This window comes from Podarcis filfolensis (assembly GCF_964270895.1).
Source record: "Podarcis filfolensis genome assembly, chromosome: 1".
In the NCBI taxonomy this organism is placed as follows: Eukaryota; Metazoa; Chordata; class Lepidosauria; order Squamata; family Lacertidae; genus Podarcis; species Podarcis filfolensis.
This window is the reverse complement of record NC_139604.1, coordinates 105,641,735-105,652,179: the sequence shown is the minus strand read 5'-3', so window position 1 is coordinate 105,652,179 and position 10,445 is coordinate 105,641,735. Positions and strand designations below refer to the sequence as shown.

Here is a 10,445-nt window from a genome sequence, read left to right as displayed (position 1 = left end):
GCTCAAGTACAGATCCATGATTTCAGCATCAACTCTGGACTTCTCATCTTGCTTGAATGGAACAAACTTTTTCCATTACTCGGTTGTACACTTGCAGTCATCAGAAATGTTAGGACGGATGTCTTGCGCTTTCAGTGACAGAGCTTGCCTCTAGTTTTGTTTAGCTCCCCCCCCGCCCCCCGCAAGGCACATCTTAAAATCTCTACAACTTTGGCTCTACAGAATTAGCTATCATCACTCATATTTTTCGTCATGTGAATTTCGTTAGCAATATCAGCTTTATTTGCCATCAGTAACCAGTGCACTAAGAAGACAGGGGTAGCACACACTGGTTAGAAATATAACTTGCTGTTGAGAGGTGGATATGTATCTTTGAGTCTGGAACAACTAATAGAGATGAGTATTCCCTGTTTTCTCAAGAGTACTGTATCTTGGAAAAGCAGAGGACCCATATCTCTGGGTTGTTGTTTTTTTAAGGTAATAAGGAGAGCAGGTATAGCAGATATTTTTTATTGGAGATGCGCCCTCCTAGAATTTGCAGTGCTGTGTAGTGTTCCCATATGCTGACTGTCATTCTTGGGGACAATGGTGTGTTTATTTAGAAATGATTAAAAATTATGCAGCTCATCAGCATAGAACTCTCTCACTGTTAAACCCACATAGCAGGTTGAAGGGCTGTGCTGAGAGAGAGTTACTTACAGAAGCTCTGCAATACAGTCCCCCTATTAATATTGCATATCAGAGGTGATGCTGATGTTGGCTTGGATTCACAGTCAAAAAACTCCATACCTCACAGATGGCAGCAAAAATCAATCTATTTAAATTGCCTCCTCAGGCCTCTGGTGCCAAATCAAGGCTCAAGTGTATTCAGAAACTTTATACACAACTGACGATATATATTTTGCATATGAAGAAAGACCCAAATAAGAGTAGAGCCATCTCTCTCTTCTATGGCTTTGGCATCTTCCTTAGCCACACATGCATAATAGAGTACACTGCAAGGGGTTTTTTTGGGGGGGTCTGCTTGTTTTTAACTCCTTTGAAACAATCTGAATCTCTCCAAGTGCATATTTCTTACTGTTCTGCAGACAGTGCAAACTATTTTGTTGAAGAGATAATCTCTAAATGGTTGTAACTCAAGGAAAATGGGTTCTGGATTTTTCTTTAATTCCTCTTGAAGGGATTTTAAAATTTCCTTTGGCTGGTGCAGGAGAAGCAGTGAAAACCTTTGATAACATCACCTTTGAAAGCATACAGAAAGCAAACAAGGGGAGTTGGCAATAGCCATGCGTGCAATGGAGAAAACCAGTTTGTCCTCAACATTTTTTTTTAACTTTGTTAGTAACAGAAATGTGGAGTGTGTTTTGAAAATTGTTTCATATTTCCATTATAGTAGCTCCTACAGTGGGGATACTCTCCTGAATTCCATGTCCTACTTTTTTACAAAGTTAAACACATCAGTACTCTTTGCTGCTCTTTTTTATGACCGGTGATATGAAAGGGGCTTATGCACACCACTAGTTTTGTCCTTACAATCTCTAAAGCCATATCAGTATTTCTCACAAGTGAATCAACACTTGCATTTTGAAGCTTTCGGACATCCGTAGCAATGCTTATGAACCACATAATCTGTTGAAGTACTGCATTGCATAAAATAATGCTGGTATCTCTGAAGAAGCTGTGATGGAGGTAATAGATTCCCACGTTCAATTATTACATTTCCCCCATGTTTTCCAAGTTGCCACATTCCACATATTTTATTACAGTTAGTTCATCACTGGGAGACAATGAATGCATACACACCCTGCTTTTAATGCACTTTTAATGCACTTGTTCCCCTTGCTTGCCTAACACTCTCTCTAGTTGGTGAGCCCCCAAAATGTCTCAGCCACTAACCTGACACCAGAGATATGGCTAGTCCAAATGCCCACCTCCTGAATAACTAACTAGTTTTCCTTCCCCGCTCCCCGAGCTTATGACTGCATAAAGAGGTAGGATTCAGTGGCCAAATCATGCTAAAGTAATCAATCCATTTTACAATCACCATTCTCATATTCCCCATAGCCATTCTTTTTTAGCTTTAGAGAAATTTGGACAGACCAGGTTTCTGTTTGCCAGTATTTGTAGATAGGCAAGAAAACTTAATGGCCAGATGAGATGGATAGCATGCAATATATCTAAGTAGGTATCACCCCCTTCCCAGCAGTTATATTAGTAATACAGTTCTATAGTTTGAGCTTTACGTAATGCTGAGCATCTGGGTAGTTTAAGACCTTCATTTCAGTTATGGGAGCTAAGAATTCTCTGTTCTTGTATGAACATGTAAACCAAGAATGGTAGTCCACTTAGCAGGTGCCTTACAAAGTTGAAGATTACCTCAAGACAGGTAAGAGTTCCTTCTGATAATTCTCAGTAGTATCTTTCTAGCACATAATCCCATGTCCTAGGAGGCAGACAGAAATCCTAATGTGCATGGGTTCTGTGAAGGGGAGGGAATGAGGACCAGCCAACAGCAGCAACACAGATGTAAGAGCACTACCTTAGGTCTAACTATTTTACAAAGCACTGGACCTTAATATGCAATACATGGGGTTTAATAATCTGTTCATGGTTTATGGGCTTCTCACTGATTTCACACCTTTGTATTTATATATAAAATGAAACTGCAGCACTGGGAATGCTGTCTGCTACTCTGTGCTATCAAACAAGGAAATGGCAGGGAGCCTCAATGTGATGATGCCAGTTGCAGATCTCACTTTGGCCCACTACTATCAGCGCTTCTTTTGCTGTGGCGGTGGGGGTCTGTTCTTAATGTTCTTGCACTTGGGAATGTGTCTCTCAGCCACCTTAGGTGCAAACTGACGGGTGCAATAAGGGCATAACTTGTAGTCTGGGTTCTCCATAGCAGGGGCTGGGGGGAGGTCTGATGCCTTCCCTCCTTTGGAGATTACTCGTTGCAGCTCACGAGCCCTACGCAATGTCTTGATGAACGATTCGTGCTTCTGTCTCCAGTTGCTTTGCTTAGATATCTCACTGTTTTGCTTGGAAGCCTCAAAATTTTGTCTGGAATTCTTTCTCTGTAGTGAGAAGGGGGAAAGGGAGAAACTATTAGTACAACCTGTTAGCTCACACTCTGATATTTCCTGCCACTGTTTTTGTTCTGGACACAGTTTAGTTATCATATACCAGATAGCAGGACATTTCTAATGTAACAAGTTCTTGGTCCCTATAAGGCAAATGGAACTACATAGCATATGTGAAGACCAAAGTTCTGCTAGGTGGACAGAACATGTGATGCTTTTAAAAAGTCATATCACTAACTCACAGGTCCACTGCAGAATGATATCACTAGGTTTTCTACCAAAATCATTGCCAATACTCAGATCATCTGAACATTGTAACTGGAATGCAGATGAAATCTCTTAAACTGGGGTAAAATTACCAGAGTTAATCTGATGATGAAATTGAACAGACCCTCTAAAATAGAAGGACTTTAATGCCACTGGACTGTTCCATACTTTTAAATATGAGTACTTCCTTCATTCTTAATTTCAGAGGATCGTTCTAAGCCTGATCTTAATCTTACCATGCAGCTGTGACATTTGTAGGTTAGTTATGAGTGACTTGACTTGTTACATAAAATTTATTTGATAATTTTGAAAATTTGTTTTCACATCCTCAACATCTCGTTTTTGTATGATGAAAGAAGGTAAAATAGTTAGCATTCTCCCTGCTAAGTCTTGGTGTATTTAACTAAACTTTTACCAGGACTTCAACCTACTTATTGGGCTCTTGTCTGGTCTAATTTCTAGCAGTCACCCTACCCATGGCTGAATTGAAGTAAATGAATGGAAATTAGAGGGATATTAGGGATCATCAAGATTTATTAGGAATTCCACATGATTTGAAAGGAACTCCAAGCGTTAAAGAATGACCATCATCCCAGACCAAAGTGGAAACCAGAGAATGATGGCAAATGATGCTGGTACATCATTAAAGCTAAAAAGAGCCCAGGCTGATCAGTGACTGTCTAAAAGTTCCAAACAGACCCAAAGGAACAGCAGGGTATGCATAACAAGTAAGTAAATGTATTACCTGAGAGGTGTCTGTACCCTTCAATAGGTAATAGGTCTCTAATTCGGTGCCTTTTGCTCTAGCCTTGCTTGAATCAAACACTTTTCTCTTGGAGCCATGATTCTTCCTGCAGATGCTTATGTGCTTCTCCAACCTGGAGCAATAAAGCTTTCGCCCACAGAAATTGCACTCTCCCCAATCCTCTACACTGCTTGGAGCCTCTGTATATGAGGGTTCTGCTGCCACACAGTCAACCTGTCCCAACGAGGCTGCTGCAGAAGGAGCCTGGTCACGCATGGAAGCCAGTTCTGGGCTAGAAGTGGCTGAAATCTGGGATACATTCTCTCGAATTTTACTGTTGCTAGCCACCAATCTTTGCTTTTTTAGCTTTTCCATGTGGAGTGCCTGGGGAGGCAGGGTAGTCCCCACTGAGACAGCAGGGCTGTCTGGAATATGTACCTTTGGACAGTCACGCGTTTGCGCTATAGACCTGGAAACATGGCCCTGAGTAATACCTGCTGTTTTCCTCTCAGGCATACATAGTCCTCCCCGCTGCCGTCTTCCTTCTGCTTCTGCCTGCTGCCTCTCCCACTGGATTCTTCGAAGCTCTTCTTCCGTTCTCCTCAGCTTCTCCCTGAGCAGGGCCTCCTTGCGCTGGATCTCCTCCTCTAAGCTCCGCCCAGCAGCCTCCAGTTTTTGAATGTAGCCCGACTCTGCCCTACGGGAATGAGAAGCTGCTCTCTTGGATTGCTCTACAGAAAAAGGAGAAGGCCCTCTAACATGATGAGTCTTCACTGCATGTGACCTTCCTTTTTTCTCTGAGCTAGGGCTAATGGGAGGAGTCTTTCTAGCTGGTGGGCTCCCAACTTGCCAAGAACTGGGCAGGTGAACATTCCCAGCTGTATGGGGAAAGACTGGTTTTAGAGGGTATGACCTGTCCACACCTTCTCTCCGTTTGGTTCTCCAGTGGGAGGGCAGACTGTTGGCCTGGCCCTTGAAGTACCAATTGCGTGGGCCAGCAGAATAGAAACCTGCCTTCTCCAAAATCAGTTGACTAGTTTCTGCAGGCTGAGAACAAGAAGAGCTCCGCCCTTTTTGGATATGAAGATCTGCCAGCTTCTTATCTTTGTTGCACAGGAATTGCTGCTGGATATTACTCCTCAAGTGTTCTAGCTGGACCTGCTCTTTAAGAGCCTCAGGGTGGCATCTTTCCTGGCTTGTTGCAGGAAGGCTGGAATTGGCTGCCATTGGATCCATATGTGAACACACGGCCAGCTGCAAATGAGCCATTCAGCATTTCCAATAAAGCCTGGGGGAATGCAACAAGTTACATACATGCTATGGTTGGGGCCCTCATGCTAGAATCCCTTCCCCCTACTATAATAGGGGAAAGCAAGTACACATCAGCTCTAGGGGGCCTTTACAGATATATACAGGGGGCCCTTGCTTTGCAGTGATGGAAACAGCACTGGCATATGGGGAAGATGACAGAATATTCCATGAGGGCCTGACATTGTATCATCACAATATCCAGAATCCTTAAATCTGTGCAAATGCAAGTTCACCAGGCAAATTTGACCCTATGCCATTAGAAATTTCTGTGTTGACATCAGGGCCTAAGGGAGTAGGAATGGTGTAGAAAAGGGGACAAGAAGTCAACAGTGTATCAAGTTGTCCAGACCTTTCCTCTCTTAAAATGGACTGGCAGAGGGAGGGATCAAACCATTATATCTGCACAGAAAGCCTTTTACAAAGACTTTAATAAATGGTGGTGGGGAGATTCATAACTTGATGCAATCCACTATCCCACCCCTGATTCAAGGTTAGTGCAAGGAAACCTTTTCACACTTGGTCTTCTGTCTACAGGTTTGATCCACAACACTTCTCTAATATTGCTTCTGCTACCCAATTATTTAATAAGCTTTTAACAAACAAGCTATTTGTATGTAGCCTTTACCTACTGCTAAAAGATAGTAATAATGGTGTCAGACAAAATTCTCTGGAGAGGGAATTTCATAGACAAGGTGGTACAACCAAGAGACCCTCTCTGTTCTCCATCCTCCCTACTTCAAATAGTGGGGGTACCTAGAAGAGAGCCTCCAAAGATGATAAGCACAGGAAAGCTGACATGGTAGTAAGTTTTCCTTCAGGTACCTGGGTATCAAGTCATTTAAAGATAAGCACCAGCTCTCAGAAATTGATGAGCAGCCAGTGAAGTTTTTAAATACACTTGAAATATGTTCAAAATGATCAGAAAGTATGCTGAACCAACTGAAATTACCATTACTCAAAAGTACCTCACATGCAATGTATCACATCTGTCAACCCTAGATTATATCAGGGTATGGACAACTGTGATCAAGCTATCTGTTCAACTGGTGCACCAACCTATGCTTATGAAAGGTTTTGACAATCAAAGGCGGCAGACTAAATAAAATGGATAAAGTTCTATATATAGCATCCAGCTGACAGTATACGTATAGCATCTAGGATACAGGATATTTAACTAGATATACTATTGCTCTCATTCACTATGACAGTTCTCATGTAATAGAAGACAGTAACATAGTGTACATCTAAGGCAGTGTTTAGGGTAATGATGCTACTGACCCTAATGGAATCAGCAAAATTCCTAATAATGGGAAGGTGGCCTGACAGGTGTTTGATAGCTCATTACAGGTACACTAACCTTAAGGTAACTGAACAGTTGTTTAGACTACAGTAGAAGCTTCATCAGATGTTGGCAAGAGATGGGCCTCAATGTCAGAAAGCTGATGCAAGATACCTGCCAAAATAATTCTTTTAAATCATGGTAGCTATTCCTATGGGAAACTAATAGAGGTTGCATCCTCAAGTCAAGGGTGGAGAACCAGCGGCCCTCCAGATGTTGCACTCCAGCCTCCATCATCCCTGACTATCCCCTTGCCTATCCTGGCTAAGGCTGACAGGTGTTGGAGACCAACAATTTGTGTCTGGCCACAGGGTCCCGTCCCCCGGCCCTTATTCTTCAACAAGACTGCCAGTTAGGTGCGGAATTAAAAGATTTCAACCCAGCGTCCTATTACCGCTCGCCCCAAGCGACTACCTGGTCAGTTCTACGCGGGGCAACAGGAGCCAAGCAAACATCTTCCACCGAGATATGGGATGAAGTGGGTGAGGGGACACCCACACCCACCTGTTCAGTCTCCAGGGTAACTTGGACCCCCGCGCTTCGCAAGGCCTGCCTGCTCGCCCGCCCTCGCAGAGCATGTCTGGCTGCTCCAGACACTCGTCCCCAGCCCCTCAAGCCAAGCCTATTCTCACCTGCCTCTTCTTACCGCAGCACCCGATCCTCAGGGCAGCTGTTTACCACCGTTGCTTAGCAACGAGCGCCCGCGTGCTACATCCGGCTCCGTCCTCCCCGCTTCCTGTCCGCATCTTTAGGGTCTGTATATCTCTGTGCGTTGACTTATTTTTATTTATTTTTAAGGGAAATGGTCGTCCCCTCTCTATGGTTCGAGCTTATTTGCCGTTCCAGCGTGAAAAGGGCCGGTGAGGCAGCGGGGGCAGGGGAAGGGTTAGAGAAAGAGACGTCGGGTCTCGTTCCTTGACGACCGTCTCCACTTCCGCTCCATCTTCTGGGGCCCTTCTAGTCACCTGGGCCCAGAGCAGCTCCATGGTAAGGCGAGCCGTTAGTGGCGGTTGGTGCCACCAGGTGCCCCTGGCTCCTGACTGGGAGCTCGGAGACCGGCTCCGCTGCTTGGCGACGAGCCTGGCGGGAGCTTCGCGCGGTTAGATATAACACGCCGAGAGGCTCCTGAATCGGCAGGTCTCTCCTTCCCTCTTCTGTAGCCAAGGGGATGCAAATGATGGGCGGTGCCCTGACCCCGCCGCGCCCCTTCGCCCTCTGCCCTCCCTAATATGGGGCAGCACGCGGGGCTGGCGCCGAGTGGGAGGCGGGCCTCTCTCCCTGGGAGAGTCGCTGGGCCAAGTAGGCGCCGCCGCCACAACCATGGCTCCTTCGTCGGAGGCTGCGGAGATTACCGTCGTCTTCTCCCAGCATTTGCGGGGGTGGGCAATATGGGACCCTCACCCTCGGCGTCTCCTTTTCTGCCTAATCGCGTTTCTGCTTTTGGTCCAGGCGCCAGCGGCCATGGCGGAGGGAGACGGCCTCATTTCAGTGGACTACGAAGTGTTCGGGAAAGTCCAAGGGGTGTTTTTCCGCAAAAACACACAGGTGGGTGTGCTCTAGTCTGAGGTTTCCCTGGGGTAGGCAAAGGGAAGGTGGTGTGTGACTTTTCCGGTCGTCTCCCCAGCGCGCCCACACAGGCATTTGGGGGGGAAGCGTGAGCATTATGAGCGCTTTAGAAGCTTTGCTTGGGCAGCTGAGCAGATGATGTTGTGTATACACTCCCGCCTCCAGTGCTTTCCTACTGCCTCTTTGAGATACATGCACTACTTAGCCACAACTGTATCTCTAGCTGTGTTTTAAGCTGGGTATGTGGATACAGCCTTGGGCTACAGTCCTATCTCCAGTCCATTTATTTAAGAGTAAACCACGCTGATCCTCAATTTGTATTGTCAAAAGGCCTGGATTTTAAACAGTGGCTATTTCTTTCTTCTTTGGTATTGGTTGCTATGCAAATATATTCTGTAGTTTCCTTTCTATTCAGACTAATTACTCTGTGTGTTTGTGTGTGTGTGTGTGTGTATGTATGTGTGTTTCAGCATATATATGTTGACAACGGAGCCAAACTGCTGAAGAATTACAGTGCCTGCTGTGGCAGCAGAGACCAGTAACTCTTAACTGCTGCCTCCTGTGTTGTTTTTGCTGTGTTAGCAGCACTGAAGTGACCTCCCTGGGGCGCAAGCCTGGGCAGTGTATATGGAGGTCCTGGGCTGCCTAGACAAAAAGACACTCCTTTTGGCCTTGTTGATGTGGTCTAAAGGAAAGGAAAGCAATATGTTTTGCTCCAACATGGCTGCAGGAGCTGCCGGAAGGAGCGTACAAGGCGCCATCCGACTGTCTTAGGGACTCCACTCTGGATTTGTATAATGTATACTCCTTAGCCTTTCCTTCTCTCAGATATGTCCCACAAGGCAGCGTATTATTATTTCTTTTTCCAGCATATAAATTGCATCTTTATATATTTTTTTAGACTGAAGGAAAGAAGTTGGGTGTCGTTGGCTGGGTGCAGAATACTGACTATGGCACTGTGCAAGGCCAAATCCAAGGTCCTACTGTCAAGGTGCGACAACTTCAAGAATGGCTTCAGAAGACAGGAAGCCCCAAGTCCCGCATCGACAGAGCTGAATTCCGCAATGAGAAGAAGATCGCTCGTTTAGAGCATAGTGACTTTTGTATTGTCAAATAATAGTGCCCCAGGGGGGGAAAGCACTATATTTATAGTAAGAGCAATAAGCTCATTGGGAAGAAAGCACTCCCTTTAGTTTTTATATTAATTGTTTATGTACAGATTTATTCACTTTTAACAGTATATTTAAATTTATTTATATTGTAATTACATTGGTTACACTGAATGTTCTAAGAACTTGATGTGTTAAGAGTTGTTAATAAAGTGTATGCTTAGGTTTGTTTATTAATTTATTTATTTAACATCACCCCCTGGAGGTGCACTCCATTGTCTCTTGAGACAGGCAGATGCCAAAAAAAGTTTAGAGCATATGTACCCTGCTCTTAAATCAACAAGGCTCCCAGAGTGGCTTTACATACAATCAATTAAAACAAGGCAGTCCCTGTCCACAGGCTTACAACAATGGCAGACTTTGGTCTTTAAAATGTCAGTGGCACCCTGTGCAAGGCCAAAATCTGGTACCACCTCAGCCTCTCACCTTTGGTTCTGCTCAATTCACTACGTTATAGTTGCAAAGCCCTGCAGCGCCCTCCAGTGCGGTGGAACCGATTGCACTGCCCAAAATTCACCTCTGCCTACAATCTAAAAAGCCACAGCACATAAGGGAAAAGGGACAAGGAGGGAAGAGGGGAAAATACATCAAACTCGGACACTAGTTTTTAAAACAGTTGTTTTTATAATGACAAGCTTGCATAGTTCAGGGGTAGGAGGTACATGATGAAGCTGGGCCTTTGGTAAATCTGGTGGAATGAATGATCCCCGGAGGAAAGGATAATCAAAGGCTACTTACTAACCATGAAGTCTATGTTCTACCTCCACTATTGGAGGCTGTATGTCTCTGAATGCCTGTTGCTGAGAATCACATGTGGGAAGAGTGCTGTTGCATTCACTTCTCACTTGTAGGCTTCCCATTGGTATGTGCTTGGCCACACTGGTTACTTGACTAGACAGGCCTTTGGCCTGATCCAGCAAGGCTCTTACATTCTTAACAGTGGAGCCTATCCATATAAAACTGTT

The 10,445-nt window shown here is 44.8% G+C and overlaps 2 protein-coding genes across 8 annotated transcripts; one reads left to right on the top strand and one right to left on the bottom strand.

Moving 5' to 3' along the window:
- Nucleotides 1-1,729: 1,729 nt before the first annotated feature.
- On the bottom strand, nucleotides 1,730-7,934 carry ZC2HC1C (zinc finger C2HC-type containing 1C). Of its 4 annotated transcripts, none has more exons than XM_083615603.1 (4): nucleotides 7,378-7,934; nucleotides 6,780-6,859; nucleotides 4,096-5,383; nucleotides 1,730-3,077 (listed from the first exon to the last, which is right to left on the bottom strand). In XM_083615603.1, exons 3-4 carry the CDS (start codon nucleotides 5,362-5,364, stop codon nucleotides 2,772-2,774), a joined length of 1,575 nt encoding a protein of 524 aa, XP_083471729.1. In that variant the 5' UTR covers nucleotides 5,365-5,383; nucleotides 6,780-6,859; nucleotides 7,378-7,934; the 3' UTR covers nucleotides 1,730-2,771. The 4 variants fall into 4 exon arrangements, with proteins under 4 accessions (XP_083471729.1, XP_083471728.1, XP_083471731.1 ...); XM_083615602.1 differs by having other exon boundaries at nucleotides 6,764-6,859; nucleotides 7,378-7,515; XM_083615605.1 differs by having other exon boundaries at nucleotides 7,392-7,432.
- ACYP1 (acylphosphatase 1) lies at nucleotides 7,322-9,645 on the top strand (the record flags this gene model as incomplete). Of its 4 annotated transcripts, none has more annotated exons than XM_083621952.1 (3): nucleotides 7,322-7,498; nucleotides 8,195-8,290; nucleotides 9,213-9,645. In XM_083621952.1, 3 exons carry the CDS (start codon nucleotides 7,322-7,324, stop codon nucleotides 9,426-9,428), a joined length of 489 nt encoding a protein of 162 aa, XP_083478078.1. In that variant the 3' UTR covers nucleotides 9,429-9,645. The 4 variants fall into 4 exon arrangements, with proteins under 4 accessions (XP_083478078.1, XP_083478075.1, XP_083478076.1 ...); XM_083621949.1 differs by lacking the exon at nucleotides 7,322-7,498 and adding an exon at nucleotides 7,625-7,732; XM_083621950.1 differs by lacking the exon at nucleotides 7,322-7,498 and adding an exon at nucleotides 7,742-7,882.
- Between the last annotated feature and the right edge of the window lie 800 nt (nucleotides 9,646-10,445).